At 33.8% G+C, this 16800-nt stretch overlaps 2 protein-coding genes across 2 annotated transcripts; one reads left to right on the forward strand and one right to left on the reverse strand.

Moving 5' to 3' along the window:
• The first annotated feature begins 635 nt into the window (after positions 1-635).
• LOC112783302 (calmodulin-like protein 2) lies at positions 636-1484 on the forward strand. Its single transcript, XM_025826198.3, has one exon. The coding sequence runs from the start codon at positions 778-780 to the stop codon at positions 1363-1365; it is 588 nt and encodes a 195-aa protein (XP_025681983.1). The 5' UTR covers positions 636-777; the 3' UTR covers positions 1366-1484.
• Positions 1485-1807: 323 nt separating this feature from the next.
• On the reverse strand, positions 1808-6435 carry LOC112783303 (basic leucine zipper 9). Its single transcript, XM_025826199.3, has 6 exons — positions 5996-6435; positions 3210-3345; positions 2912-3062; positions 2744-2819; positions 2433-2558; positions 1808-2327 (listed from the first exon to the last, which is right to left on the reverse strand). The coding sequence occupies exons 1-6, from the start codon at positions 6176-6178 to the stop codon at positions 2016-2018; spliced, it is 984 nt and encodes a 327-aa protein (XP_025681984.1). The 5' UTR covers positions 6179-6435; the 3' UTR covers positions 1808-2015.
• Positions 6436-16800: the final 10365 nt, after the last annotated feature.

A 16800-nucleotide genomic window follows, 5' to 3' on the forward strand; every position in this document is an offset into this window, starting at 1 on the left:
ATCACTGGTCATGGTTCAAGCACATGGAGAACATTGTTGAAAACTCACTTTCCGCAGAAAAATTCACTGGTGGCGACGAGAATAAGACCATTGTCACCTCTACTGCGAGAAACTCCTCTCGACAACCGAAAAGTTTGGTTATATAAGTTTTTTATATTTGAAAACTGAGTTTCGTTAATTATTTAACATTAACTTCACGGCATGACTATATTGAAGCTAAATAAAACTTTTTTGAATTTAAATAGGACACTTTAAACTTTAGGAACAAAAACATAATTAGGCCCAAACTTAAAAGACTAATTTAGTACTTTACTCTTTTACAAAATATAAAATTATTATTGAATATAATATAATTTAAATTCTAAGATATACAATCTTATAAAATAAAATATAAAAGTGTACCTAATAATGCATATAGAATAGCTCTTATTAGTGCATTTATTTTGTATATATATGCCAGCTGCATTGTGATTCTATAGTAGTGCCAAATAGTTGGACAAAATTATTGCTACTATTTAATTATATTGATAATTCCACCATCGAAGGGCACTAAGTAATTTACAATTGTAACAAAATTAAAGGGGGTAATACAGCATTGATCCAACTATAAAAGAGGTGCTACAAGAGCATGTTTATGCACTCTACCAAATTCTTACATTATTTCTTCCTATATAGTAGTAGTATTGATAAACTTAATTGTTTTCCTTAGATCCCTATAATATCATAACATTATTTTGTTTGGTCTCTACATGTTATATTGGTGTACTAGTAATAAAAATGGGCATAACAGAAGCATGTTCAAGGTTCATTGTTGACTTCTTGCAAGCATTCAAACACTCATCACCACCAAGCTCAATTCATGATGAGCTTGATCACAATCACCATAGCCCTGATTGCAAGCCCCAGAATTCGCTAAAGCTCGATGACAACACGGTTCGCGCCCTCATGACTGTGTTTGGCATGCAAAACAATGGAAGAATCAAGAAAGAAAATGCTAGAAGAGTTGTGGAGAAGCTTGGTTTGGTGCATGACAAAGATAATAACAACAAGGCCTCATCATCACCATCAAGATTTGAGCTTCATGGTGATGGTGGATTGTTGGAGGGCGATGAAGTGCCGGTAGAAGAGGTTCTTGGTGATTTGGAGGACATGTCAAAGCGCAATGAGCTCTTGCATGAAGCATTCAAGATCTTTGATGAGGATGGAGATGGTTACATTGATGCAATGGAGTTGAAGAGGGTGCTAGATTGTCTTGGTTTGGATAAAGGTTGGGACATGAACACAATTGAGAAGATGGTTAAGGTTGTTGATTTGAATCTTGATGGCAAGGTTGACTTTGGTGAGTTTGAGTTGATGATGGGATAGCCTTAGCTAGCATATTATTCTTAATGTTCATTCATTTCTATTTTATCTTTTTTTAAAAAATAGGACTAGTTGTTGAGCTACCAATTGTAAATCAATATTTATTTCAGCATTTTCTCTAATGAACCTTTTTTTCTCCTTTTAATAAATTATTCTGACATCGATATTATACATAACACTTTATTTTGTGACAACTATACTAACTTCTTTAAAAGAAAAAATCAACCATGTGGTGGAGGAGATCATCAAGATCCTGCTGATAGAGACCCCAAATCAAATTGTTTCCATGTTTTCAATTGCTTTATTGTTTCTCTAATAACGAGTGTTCAAAAATGCTAAATTTTATTGGAGTCTTGAAATTATAGCAACTTGAAATAGTTGGAATATATATATGGCATCTTGGCAAAGGTTGGATGTTAGTTGCTATTTTTCAATGAGAAGTGGATAAAGCAATCAAGTCCCTTTATACAGAAGAAAGAAATACATCAAGAAAGGACACACTATTTTAATGAGCATAATCCACAAAGGAAATGTATCCAAAATACAATAACAATGTAACCTACATATACAATCTAATTGGAACAGACATACAAAATATAAAGTTGGATCTAATTGGACCCTACACAAATCCTAGTAGTGAGCATAACAAACTCTTACTGCTGCCAGATGTTCATGGAGTTTAGAGCATCGTTTATGACTCCATTGTTGATGTCATTGTAAGGAATATCCAAGTCTCCCAGCCCACCAAGACCTGGATGATTCTGTCCACCTCCACCACCACCATTATTGTATAAGGCATCGTTTGCATGGACAGTGATGGTCGGCGACACGTGAGCCATATGACGCAGACTACTAGTCGTCGTGTTAAGCTGTGGTGGCGCGCTCAGTTGAGAATGAGGCTGAAGAAGTTGGTTGTTTAAGGTGGTAACAGAGCCTCGAGTGACCATATCCTCGGCTAACTTCACCTAAAAGTAAATAGCATGTGTGTGATTGATGACTAGCACCACCATGTAATTCTAGCAAGATTTTTCAGAAATGAAATAAAACAAAATTAAAGGTTCTACTTGTACCTTAGCTCTCAAGGCTTCAACATCTGATTTTAGCACTCGGTTATTAGTATCCGCCTCATGAAATTGTTGTCTAACATCATTAAACTGCTTGTATAGGGTTGCATTTTCCAGTTTCAGCTTTTCAACCTGAGACAGTAAAGATTAAGACTTCAATTAAATTAAACAGGTTCAGAGAGAACCAGTAACAACATCTCTTGAGTTCTTAACACTACTCAACAATACTTCTGCATAACAAATATTCAATTAAGCTTTAGCTTCTTCAACAAAGACTTGCACCTTCTACTTACTGCTTAAACACCAGGTAACTTTACCTGCATCTCAAGGTCAGCTAAATGCGCTTGTTTTCTTCTTCTTGACCTCCTTGCAGATTCGCGATTAGATTCCTTCCTGAAATCACGATATGTAATGTTTGAGGACGACAAAAAAAAGAAAAGAAAAGAAAAGACCATCTATGAGTTCATACCCCATTTACAACACACCTTCTAAGGCGCTTCACATCAACAGGATTTGTGCTTTGTTCACAAGGACCAGTTTCATCATCCTCATCAGAAGGTTCAGAGGAACCACTTGTAGCTACTTTGGCTTGATTGTCTCTGTCACTTGGTTTATTAGAAGATACCGGGCTTCCAACTGCCATCATTTTGCAATTCAATCCAAATTGTTAAACTACATAAACTAAGTTTAAGTTTATGAGCTATAATAAGAACATAAGAGAATTAGTAATACTAAACTAAACTAACAGCTATGTATATAGATACTGCTAATTAACATCATTACCAGTGCCACACATGGATGACTGGGAATCATTAGTAGCAGAAATGGTGGAATTCTTGGTAATGACGTTTTGGGAACAGACAACTGTATTGGCATCTGCTATTCCCCCACAAGTTGAAAATGAATTTACCACATAGTCCTGCAATTAGGAAAGGATGCATAAGCTGGAATTCTGTACATAAATTCTACTATGTATAATCATAGCTTCTTATAGCATTTCACTAACATCTATTTACTGCTAAGAAAAATAAGCTTTCCTTGGGCAGATCCTTTTTCCTCACACACCAGAGGTAGAAAAGAAAAATAAAGCAATTCTTAATGTAACATTTTATGCTATCTAAATGCATGAGTTTAATTTTGATGTACTCACAATGTAAACATTTTTATTAAATATTGGCCAGTTGTGAGAAATAATTACTTTTGTTAACATAATAACAGAAATAATGTCTACACTTTTGTTTTTTCAGACTAAAAGTATGTAAAACTTAGATGCCAAAAACAAACTAACTAATTGTGTAGAAATAATTGTCAAGGAAAATAAACTTGCAATTAACATATGCTTGATTTTTTTTTCTTTCGATAGATTAGCATATGCTAGATTAACTTTGCATAAATTATTTTATAAAGAAGTATGCAATATGTTGAATGAACAGTTTTTCAAAGAGGAAACTAGTATTATAGATGCAGATAAAGTTTCCTATAATTGTATATTTTTTCCAACTCAACAGAAAAGGCTCGATTGATCAGACTAATCTAACAAAAATCTTTATATTATATGGTGATTATTAGATTAAGTGTACGGTTATAGGCATCTTCTTCTTCTAACAATAATTCTAAGAACTAATTTCTGCCAAAAATATGCTACATGGGCTCAGGTTAGCTAGACTCAAACTTGGTCTTTATTTTCTTCATTGGGTTACTTTTTTAATACTCAGATATGATTTTAAACTATACTAAATCGAACCGATATTTAATTCATGTATGTATCTTTTCGGTGATATAATAGCAAAATAATAGTGTAAAATTAGAAATAAAATTCAATGAATAATATAATATTTACATCAAAATAAATGATTTTAAGACAAAAATAATATTGATATAATATAGGATTCATTGAAGTTTATGTTTTTATTTTTAGACTGTATTAGTGAGTTTTTCATGTTTTTTGATCATGGAGTTCAATGATTGTCACCCTTTATTTTTTTGATAATGTATTAGTGAGTTCATTACCTTTTTTTTTAATGGCTACCTCAGCACGTAGGCTCCAAGACAAACTTTGTTTTTGTCAGATGTTAAAAAAAAAAGGGAATACTCATCTCATATAAAGATGACATTATAAATTCTTAGATGATTAATTAAATATATTTAGTCAAATATATCAATTTATTAAATGATTCATATCAAAAAAAAAAAAAAAAACCGTGCTTTTGTCAGGGAATCAGACAAACTTCAAGACTGAACCGATCCTGAACCCTTAGGCTGGGCCGGGTAGCTGTCTATATTTTTATTAAAAAATATAAAAAATCGCACATCTCTATCCATATATTTACTAGCGGAAACTTGCCTATTAAACTTTTATACTGTTTTAATTACTAATATATAGAATAATAAATAATATGTTTAGTAGCTTATTTAATTCATATAACAAATATATATAAAAAAATACAATATACCAATGGAGACTATTTTATCTTAAAACAAATCTGCAAATTAGTCAGGAAATTTAAGTTCAAATAAAAAGGAAAAGTTGGATACAAAATTCTTCTATATCTCTTTCATATACAGTAAATTGTATATAATTAATATTAACAACAATGAGTAAGGAATAAAAGACATATAGGACTTTAACTATTATTTTTCTGTTGTCTAATAGGAGGAGAATCTAAATATCTCAAAAAAAAAAAAAAAAACTATATTTTTTAACGATTAAAAAAAAATCTATAAATAGAATAATATTATAAATCTAACTTTTTCAGTTAATATCAATTAATTTTTTTAAAATGATTTTTATTTATCTTAAATTTTAATCATAAATTATAAATATTTAACTTAAATTTTATGCTTTAAATCCTTAAAAAAATTAGTTAATATTAATTAACTAAAAAAATAGGTTCCTATCTTTTTTCTTAAATAAATTTCTTGATATCGAAAATATTCTGAACAGGCTCGAGTGCTAAGTGACAAAACAAAATTAGTCTCGGCCAGAAACCATGGGCCCCATTGTCCCACTTGAAATCAAGCATGCAAAAAACTTAAAAAAATAAAAAATAAAAAATAAAAAAGCAAGAAAAAGTGGCTTATACGGCTATATGCGAAGCCAAAGTCGTGCGTTCACACAAGTTTCCCAAAGTTCACATCAGCATGTCCCAGTCCCTCTCATTCACGAACCCACTTCATTCATTATTCACAACCACCCCCACACCCTGCTTTTCATTTTATTAAACCCTCTCAAGTCTCAACCAAATACCTCCTGAAAATTTCTACACTATCATATCATACCACACTTGCTCTAAATTATTTCACAAACAAAACTATTGCAATCATCTTCCAACTAAATCATTTTTCTTATTTCTTTTATTTTTATGGCCGAAATTAAAAGTTTATTATTATTATTATTGTTATTGTTGTTGTTAATTAATCAATTAATTAAGGAAGCGTTGGGCGCGCAAGCTGAATTCAACGGTCACGAGTAACGAGGTTGCCACGTCATCCGAAAGGTCTTAACGCCTGATGACGTGGCATAAGACGGCGCCAAAAGTTACTTTTCAGTTTCAAAGAAAAACACTCACCGGATTTTCGGCGCCGTCACCGACATAGCCGGAGAATCCGCCGGTGAGGACGGTGGCGGAAAAAACGCCGCTGCCTCTCAAGTCGGCGGGCTTGACGTCGTCCCCGTTGGGAGATCCGTTGGATGCTTCGTCGAATCCGATCATCGTCCTCCACCATTCAAGATCCGACTCCGTCGCCGCCATCCTTTTGAGGTCGCCGAAGTCCGGGAACACCGCCGGCAGTGGCGGGGATTGAGGCGCAGCCAGAACTCCGGGCGGTAACTTCGCAGAGAGAGAGAGAGAGAGAGTGTGGAGAGGGAAAAGGGAATGAGTGAAGAAGCTGGAGGGGTATAAGTAGGAAAATGGAATTTGTTTAATTAATTAAAAATTAATTAAAAAATAGAAAAAGAAAGAAAATAAAGGTGAAATGGGCGGCAGATGATGTTAAAACGTACCAGAAAGTTAATGGCGATGTGAAATCACGAAAGTGACCCGATTCCTCACGTGTAATTACGTGTTGGACCCGTGAAAGTTCGTGCTTGTGTTTCGAAGAAAAAAAATATATTTATTTAATTAGATGCAATTAATTAATTAAATAGCCGATTTATTTCATTATTTTTATCTAATTTGTGTGCGGTATTGAAAATTCAAGCAACAGATTATGACTTATTGACTTATCAGATGTGCTAATGATTTGACACGTTGTTAATTGAGAATCACATGTGGCACCTCAAATTGAATTCTTGGGTGAACGGTTTCTACAAAAAGAATTATCCGATTTTTTTGATATTTTTTATAAATAAATAAATTAGTTTTATACTCATAAAAATAGTTTTTATGTTAAAATTATCTAAAGATTAATTATATTTATTCATATATAAATTTATCAGTATTATGAGATTTTATTAGCAAAAATGACATTTTTATTTTTCATAAATACAAAATTAATTTTATTCATTCATAAATAGATTTTTTAACATTTTAAATTTTTACGAATAAAATAATAATTTATTAATAAAAAAATGTTAATAGAGAGTTTAATCTTATGAAAATATTAAACATAGAGAAGAGTCTTGAGAATGATAAAAAAATTCTTCATTGCCATATTAAAAATATCAATTATAAATTAAATAAACTTTGAATTTATTCCCCAAAATATCAAAAACTATTTAGAAACTTTTTAATAACATCAACTAAAATAATAATATAAAATGCCAAAATAATAATAGGTGTAAGATTATGAAAATTATATTTCTATCATTATAAAAAATTATCAGTACAATGATCGATTTCGTGACTAAAAGAATTAAAGACTAATTTATTATTTTAATTGCTAAAATAGTCGCTAAATTGAAAAATAATAACCAATTTTAACGATCAATTTCATTCTAGTTGAAAAAAAATATTATTGGTCATCAAATTAATTGTTTTTAGTGATCATTTTCACACTGAAATTGGTCGTTGAATGAAATTTAACGATCGATTTAGCGGTCAACTTTTTTTTAATTCTAAAAATTTTATATTAGTCACTATTCTGATAATTTTTTGTATATATTATAAAATTTCTAATTTTAAAACAAATGCCCTTATAACAAAGATTTTATATTAATTAAATATCTATATAAATAATTTAATTTATTGCAATAAAACTAACATTTTTATATTATAATTTAACTTTTTTCTAATTTTAATAAAATCATTGATGTATTGTAAGTTACAAATAAAATGTAATAAGATCGAACAGTCCACTACTATACGAATATTTATAATTTTTTCTTAAAAGATTTTTAGGTTACATGTATAGTAACCAATGGTTGAAATTAACTGAATCTCAAATTTGATCGAGTAAGTTCATTTAGTATACAATTATGAGTTCAAGAAGAAACAAAACCTCTCTTATCTCTCTCACTTTTTTTTATGGTATAAATTTACAACAAAGGGAATAATTGAGTGCGAAATGGAATAGGATCCCCCCCTCATAAAAAAAATGTCCATTTCACAATGAATAATGATTATTGTTGATTGGCTTATTGAATAAATGGAAAATAATAGCCAAATTAAATACTATAGATCTTGATTTGATTTTAAATCTTTTATGTTATAATAATCACAACTAAACTTTGTTACCACTAATGTTCGTACATTTAGTTTAGATTTAATTATTCTGTTGATTTATATATAATTTTATTAAATTTATAATTAAATTTTTATATATATTTTTTAGTTAAATTTTTTTATTTTATAATTAGATTATTATTAATGTAAAAATATTAGAACTAATAGAATATATTTTCACAAATTAAAAGTACATATAATTAAGAATTTAATTAGATATTTGATTATATATTTTTTTAAAAAATTTATTTTATTAATTTAAATAGTTTTGACAAAAAAAATTAATTATAAAATTAAAAATAATATAAAAATTTAATTAAAAATTAAAGGTTGTAGAAGGTTTAGAGAATGGGGATTGAATCTATGACTTTCTTTTACTTTAATAAAATAAGCCTTTAGTTGCTGACTTTGACTTAGAATCTGTTTGAATTGTGCAGCGGGAACTTTATGAGACAATTTCGTTTTATCTCATAAATATCAGAAAACAGAACTCAGAGAAAGAAAAGAAGAATGACACCAGCATGTATCCTGATTCAGTTGCCTTATGCAATGTAACTTACATCCAGTCTCCACCACAACAGTGGTGGAATTTTTACTATAGTTAAAGTATTACATACACCAATTTACAGGATTGACATAATCTTTTCCCACTCAAATTCTATCATAACTTGACTTGGTTATGCTAATATCTAACTCTCCACTTTAAGTGCTAACCCAACTTAGAAAGGGGTACCTCACAGGTACAAGATACAAGACATATGAAACAACCTAAAGAAATTTGAAATCACTCTAAGCTTTTCATTCAAGTGTATCACTCAGCCTTTTGTCACTCTTTGGCTTTTTCTTAAGCTCTCTCTTTCAGCCTTTTACCACTCAAGAAATTACAGAAAGATATACATTAAAATGAAATTACAATCTGAAAAACATAAAGGAGATTGATGCTTCAACAGTCTCTGTTGCTATAAGATGAACCGGGTTGAGCAAACACTGATCAAGTTCTTCATCTTGGCAGAATGCTTCTTTTTCTAAATAGCACTGTCCAAAACATTAAACCTTCTCAAGAAGCTCTCAATGAAACTCAGAGTCTGGTTTTTTCTCCTTGTCTTCAAAAATTGAAAATCTTTTCTTTTGTATCTCTTTTCAAGTTGCTGAACTGCTTTCTTCCAAGTCAACTTCCTCGAGCTGTGTGCTTTTCCAAGCTTGTCATTTCACTTTCTTCAATTAACCCCCAAATTAGGGATTTCAAGGCTAGTTCTTTTTACTTGACCGAAGACATTTGAGTAGCAAAGAGAAAGTTGTTCAGTGGTAAACCCAAATCCGAACCATTAATAATATGCTTTTGCTCCAAGAAACTTTGTGAACCATTGATTTACAGCAGCAGAGATCAAAGACTTCTTTCTTCATTTAACCAAAAATGATATCGCAGAAAGTTGGAGAAGGAGTGAAGAAATTAACATGCATGCAAATGGAAATAAATCACCTTTATCTTCTGACTTAGCTTACTGTGGTTTGATTTCGATGATTAGACACTTGCTTTTTTTGATTAAGCTTTCTCTTTCTTTCTTCTTTGATGAAATGAGCAAGTGCAACGAAGTTCTCTCTCTCTCTCTCTCTCTCTCTCTCTCTCTCTCTCTCTCTCTCTCTCTCTCTCTCTCTCTCTCTCTCTCTCTCTCTCTCTCTCTCTCTCTCTCTCTCTCTCTCTCTTTTTTACTGAAGCAAACATGTGAACTTTGACTTTGGAGATCTTCAGCTTTACATTATTTTCTATGGGCTTCGTTGGTTAGAAAGACCCACCAGCAATGTTTTTGTTTCCTTATATTTGGGCTATTGCAACTTTGATTTAGGCCTGCATTACTTAAACAAATACAATCAAAACTAATTGGGTGATTAACCCAATAAAAGTAATGTTTGTCATCATCAATTAAGTTAGTTAAATTCTTAACTCAACAAAAATTTATAAAAATTTAATTATAAATAAATTTAATAAAACTATAGATACTAACAAAATAATTAAATCTTTAATTTATTGATTGTTCTAACCACTTTGATTTTGATTGGCTAATGGAGGTTAATAGTCAAAATCGTCCTTGGAAGATCACCCGATCTTCATTTTGGTCTCCGAAAGATAAAATCAATCAAAGTAATCCCGAAAAATAACTGCGTTGATCAAGTTCGTCCTTCCTCATCTGAGTGGCTAACATGACTAACGTTCGCTGACTTGGGAACGTTAACTGACAACATAGTAATTCAAAAAATGACATACCTTTGTTTTTTTTGCCCCCAAGTCGTGATACGGCGTTGTTTTATCTCTAGAATGGATATTCAAACGTTTCTCCCCATCACCACTCCTCGATTTCTTCCCTTAAAAGTGCAATCCAAAACTTCCTCTTCTTCGACGAGCACCGTCTGTCCCTCGCTGCTCTTGGCCTTACCATCGCCGCCATCATCCCTCTCAGCCTCATCAACTTCCCTCAACCTCGCTGTTCGCCACTTCCGCTACTTCACCATTCCCGCTCGACGACGTTCCACCCGTAATCGCGGGCGCTGTCTGCTTCCTCGGCCTCAGGCTCCACGGCTTCTGCACTGCCTCCTCCACCTTGGCTACTTTATCTATCTCTACGTCATTTTGCTTCGCCTCCTCCTCTCCGGCATCATGCTCGTTATTGGTGTTGCTGATGTAGTTATGAAGTGGAGGAGTGTAATTTTTGTTTTGGTTTTGGTTGTGGCTATTGCTGTGGTGGTTGGAAGGGGAAACAACATAGCAATTGGTCCTCGGTGGTCGCGATCCGACACGTGGTAGGCGGTTATTATCGGAGTTAGAGTCATGCTTGTGATTGAAAATAGGGCGGCGAAAGCGGTGGCGGTGGTAGTTGTTGTTGGAGGTGGTTGCCAGGGGCGGAGGCAAGTGTTGGACAAGGGGGGCAATGCCCCCACCCCAAATTAAAAATTTTAATGTATAAAGGTCATTAATTTTTATATTAGCCCCCTTAATTTTAATTTTTTCTTCTTCTAGAATTATATTTTTATGTTGGCCCCCTCCTAAGAATTACTCTAGCTCTGCCCCTGGTGGTTGCGTGGTGGCTCTTAGTAGTGCTGGTACCTCCCTATTTTAGAAACGGTAAAGTGAAGTTGTGAAGAGGCTAAGATTTCAACGGTGCTGTAGCCATTCACACATTTTCTCTTCTTTGTTTCGTCAATGAAGAAGAAGAACAACAAATTTTGGTTAAAACTTGAAACGTTATCGTATAGAAGGTGAAAAAGTGAAAAATTCTAGTGTAAGAGAGAAAAATTGAATGAGGGATGATTATAGAAGATGATGATGAATTTGGGATTAGAATTCAAACATTGGAATTAATTTGACCTAATTTAACAAACTTATCTGCTCAGCATCATCAACATAGCTAAAGTTTGGAGTATGCCACGCTATTAGTTAATACTGAGATAACGGAAAGACGAACTTAACTAACACGATTTTTTTCAGAGACTATTTTAATTAATTTTATTTTTTGGAGACCAAAATGAAGATCGAATGATCTTTCAAAGACGATTTTGATCATTAGTGATGAAAGAATTTCATTCAAACTCAACAAAAACTCATTATTGTAGTAGACTAATAGTTGCTTTATTCACAACAGAATAGCAGAAAAATGAAAGGCAAATATATACTAATATACAGGTAGAGTAGTTAGGATAAATATATTATTAGTATCAGTTTAAATAAAGGTTATATATCGTGGATTATTTTTATAAAAGTTTATATTAATTTAAAATGATTTGAAATGTTTTTTTATAGATTAAACTTTACGATAATATACAAATTAAATTTAAAAGATATAAATTGATAGATTATAGTCATATTTTGTTGTTCACTTTTTTTATAAACTTAGGTACAAATTAAATTATTTTTATGATATGTTATTATATAAATCAACTGTTGGATCAATAAAAATTAGGTTTAATTACGAATAAATGACCATTTGTATCCATAACAGATGAAAACGTTGACATATATATCCACATTAGATCGAAACTAAACTTGTATCCACATAAGATGCCCTCCGTGTGACAAAAGTACCCTGTCTTTAGAGAGTTGGAGTGCCACGTAGGGTACTTTTGTCATACGGAAAGCATCTTATGTGGGTACAAGTTTAGTTTCGATCTAGTATGGATACATATATCAGCGTTTTCGTCTTTTATGAGTACAAATGATCATTTATTCTTTAATTACTCTACAGGTCCCTATAGTTTTACCGAATTTTCAATTAGGTCCCTATACTTTTTTTCTTTTCAATTGGGTCCCTGTACCTTATTTTTTTTCAATTAAGTCCCTGTTAACGTTTGACGTTAAAAAAAATGTTAGTGAGCTGTGGAATGACTTATTTACCCCTGTCTTCTCCCTATAAACACTCTCGTTGAAGTATCTGAGGGTTCTCTTCTTCTCCCTTTTCCATTTTCAGTTTTCATATTCTCCAAACTTATGGCTCATAGTCAAGGAACCTCATTCATTCTCTCTTCCGGAAGTTGTGTTTCCAGGAGCTTGAACTCGAAGGAAAGAAGACACCTGTGTTTCTGTGGAGAGGCAGTAACCGTCCGCCGTTTCTTAGCCGTTTCCGACCATGGTAGGAGGTATGTTACTTGTGGGAAGATACCAAAATGCAACTTTTTTGAGTGGATTGATGATTTTGATTGGATTGAGGTTGATGACGGTGCAAAAAATAGGTGGCCAAAGGAAAAGGAAAGGCGGGTTCACTGTTTTTGTGGTGACACTCTGAGTCTTCAAATTTCAGGAACAACAAAGAATCCTAATAGAAGATTTATTTCTTACCCTAACAGAAGATGCAAATTTTTTGAGTGGGTTGATGAAGTTGGTGCAAGAAGTAACGTGTCTGCTGCTGCTGTTGGAGTTGTTGGAACACAAAATTCTGCTAAGTTGGAAGCTGAAATGTGGAAATTAGATGCACAAGAAAGAAAGATAGAGAGGCTAAACGTGGAGATGGAGAGATTAATTGTTGAAGCCAGAGAAATAGATGCTTGTGTGGGCAGATTATGTGATGAGTTGAATATTCTCCAAGAACAAGTTGGGAGGTTGGATGACAATATGAAAATTCAATGTAAAATAGAATATATGCTATTTATGTTTTTTCTAGTCTTAATAATTAGAATGTGGTTTGCAAGAGTTTAGAGTTATCTGTGCTATGAAGTTGTAATGTAAGAGATTCTATGGCTTCAATCCAATTAAAGTTAATTATGTTTAGTTTGAATCAATTTTGCACTTTGATGTATTTTGTGTGTATAATAAATGATAGTTAGGAAGCAACTTTATCAATGTGAATATTTAAATTTTCACAATTGACAACAACTTGCAGCAAGAAGTGGCCAGAAAATATGCTACATATATTTTCATTAAGTAAGTGTTCCTGTAAACCATATTTACACAAAATATCAAAACATAAGTGGTCATATAATATGCCACATACCTAATCCAAAATAAAGATCCAAGAAGTGCAACAATTAAAAGTGGTCCAACTTGATTACAAAATATCAAAATAGTGGTCCTATCCACATAATAAACAGTGGCCACATAGACACAATTCATCACAAGATATACTATTTAATAGCAACTCCAACAACCCTAACTATAAATTTAAAGAGACTTCAGTCATCACTTAGGTCTATATGTAGACTAGGTGTCCCTTTTTTCTTCCTCACTTTTAACTTCAGCCGCCCACTTCTCCTCACACCAAACACCTTTGTCTTTGGTAAAGGTTGAGAAGATGCTCTAGGTGCTTGGTGAGATTTTACACTTGCCACAACTAGGAGAGGCTGGGAGGCTAGCCCTTCAAGAGGTAAGGTTTGTTGTGAGGTGGCTGTGGTTGGAGCCACTACACCCGTGGATGTGGTTAGAGCCTGAGAAGCTGAAGTTGCAAGTATGGGAGGTGGTTGAGTGGAGGCAACAACAGTAGGTGTGGTGGGTAGCTGTTGTGAAGATGCAGGTGTGGTGGGGAGTGGTTGTGAAGATGCAGCTCTACCCCTTCCCCTGCCCCTTCCTCTTCCCTTGCCTACCCCTGTTTGCCTTATTCGCTCAGATCTGCGGATATTCTCACCGGATCTGTTGTCGGCAGCAGGATCGGTGTCAACAGCAGCTGCAGGATCAGTAGCAGTAGTAGCAGCAGGCGCAGTAGTAGGCACAGTGTCAACAGCATTCGGATCTTCTCCGTTGGCGGCAGCAGCAACACCAGATTCTGAAATTAGGTAAACACCAGATTGCAACATGAATATTCAGCTTTTTTTTCAATCAATTTATAATCTATTTACAATTTATTTATAACACAACATAATCAATTTATAATCATCTTATAGTCTATTTATAAGGCAGCATAATCTGTTTACAATCCAAATCAATTCACAACAATTTACAACACAGCATAATATATTTTCATACACCATACGTTATACTAATCACAACCTAATCCACTAAACACCTCAAATACCCTATAATTTTGAATTTAAAAGAGCAAAACAACAGTTTGTAGATTCAGATTTGCATAATACCTGACACTATTGGATTGGGACAATGCCTTCTATTATGTCCATATTGGCCGCAGTTGCTACATGTAACAGATGAACCCGTCCTCTTAAGCTTTGTCTGAGAACAGTTCTCATCAGGTTCTCTGATCCTCACCATCCGTGGTCTTCCTGGCTTCACCCTAAAGATGGGAGGTATGATGGTGTCACACTCAACTTTCGGCCACATATTTTCTCCATTGATTGGAGAAACTAAGTTACCATAAGTTGCAACATAGGCTGCTGGGCTATAGAAGTTGCTGCAATAATCTTCTGGACTGTCCCCTTTCTCCAATAAAAGGTTTATAAACTAACCCCAACTGTCTCTAGTCTCAGCCTCTATAGCAGCAACATCAATTGGAAAATAGTTATCGTTCGGATCTCTTCCAATAGCCACCAACAGTTGTTGACCATGATCACCCTTCAAGTGGCAGCCATCTACTCCTATGATAGGCCTGCAACCAGCCAAAAGCCTTGCTTGACAGAATCTATACACATGTATATCCTCATAAATCTTGGCTGGTGTCTAATTGAAGGCCTTTCAACCAAAATCTGAGTAGTAGACCCGGGATTTGTCTTCATAATCTCTGCACAGTAATCTCCGAGCTTGCCATATTGTAGAATAGCCCTGCCATGTACTTCTTTCCTCGCCTTTCTCCTCGCCCAATAAGCCTTTGTGACTGAAATATTAGCCATGTATTTATCCTGAATGGTTTGAATTACTGTTGCAATCTTCATCTCCTCCCCCCTACTAATATTGGTAACAATCTTCTGAGACACCCAACTACTTGATGCAAGCCTACTGCTGTAATCTCGTCCACAAGAGTGCTTTCTGTTAAGGGTCTTCAGCCGAAAGCAATTGGAACCACCAACTTTGGATGCAAACGCCATCCACCTACATTTCCCTTTCTTTCCTCTACAGCCCACTCTACATCTAACCTTATCATTCTTGATATACCTAATATCCCTTCCATTCAACATAGCATGCTCCCTAATAGCATCCTTAAACTGACCAAGTGACTTGAACTCCAACCCCACCTTAAACATATATTCCCTACTCATCTCAGCCTCATTGTATTTAGGATATATTCTCTTCTTAATCATATCGTCTGAATCCTCATAGCTATCAATATCTTCAGTTTCATAACCCTCGGAAATCTCTCCAACTTCAACATCATCCCTAACGGTGGCGTCATTCACAGCAGCATCAACACCAACAGTTTGAGCATTGTCATGTTCATTTAAAGGGCCATCAAACCCCCCAAAGCGTTTCCAACTCCACCATCATTTCCATCTTCAACATCAAACCCAAAATGATCCTCGTGGTCTCCATCATCTGCACTGTCATCAAATCTATCCTCCTCACTAGACGCTTTTGATTCACATTCAATCTCTACTTCTACGAAACCACTCTTATTGTACTCAGCTTCACTTGGCACATAGTCCTTATCATTCGAACATATCTCAATACCATTACCTTACCTACATCCATCAACAACATACACCGAGCAATGTTTAACAGTTTGCGATACTAATAACTTACCCATTCTCATGGCATCTCCATCACTCATCAACTCTCTGAGACCCGAGCTCAATTGACAGCCTGGTTCACAGTACCAGATCCTGGCATACCATTTCTACCCTAACTTTTGTAACTCACTAACTATTTCTTGCAAACTCCATTCATCGAGATCATAATGCATATCTTCCAACACCTTTCCCCCCAAATATTCTAGCCCGTTCCCTAAATCATGAAACTTGCCACCATGGTGTATGTCTATGGTAAAATCTGAGTCTCCCATCACTACAGGTATTAAAAACAGAAACATAATCCATTTAAAGCAACATCATCATAGCCACAACAATCAACATTCAAGAATAAACAAAATTCATCATCCCATGCCATAGTAGTTCCATTCAATCACATAATTTGAAAAAAAGGTTCAGACTTTCATAATTTGAAACAATCAGCATACATCACACTTTCACAAATCTTCCATTGAAAGCAAAATTCATTTAATAAAAATAGAAGCAGAATCCATTTAAAGCACCACCATCACAGTAACAACAGTCAAACAATGCCATATTTTTTTTGAAAAAAAAAACATAAATATCAACTTTTAATACTGAAAAAATTAGGCTTTTTT

This window comes from Arachis hypogaea, chromosome 20 (assembly GCF_003086295.3).
Source record: "Arachis hypogaea cultivar Tifrunner chromosome 20, arahy.Tifrunner.gnm2.J5K5, whole genome shotgun sequence".
Lineage (NCBI taxonomy): Eukaryota > Viridiplantae > Streptophyta > Magnoliopsida > Fabales > Fabaceae > Arachis > Arachis hypogaea.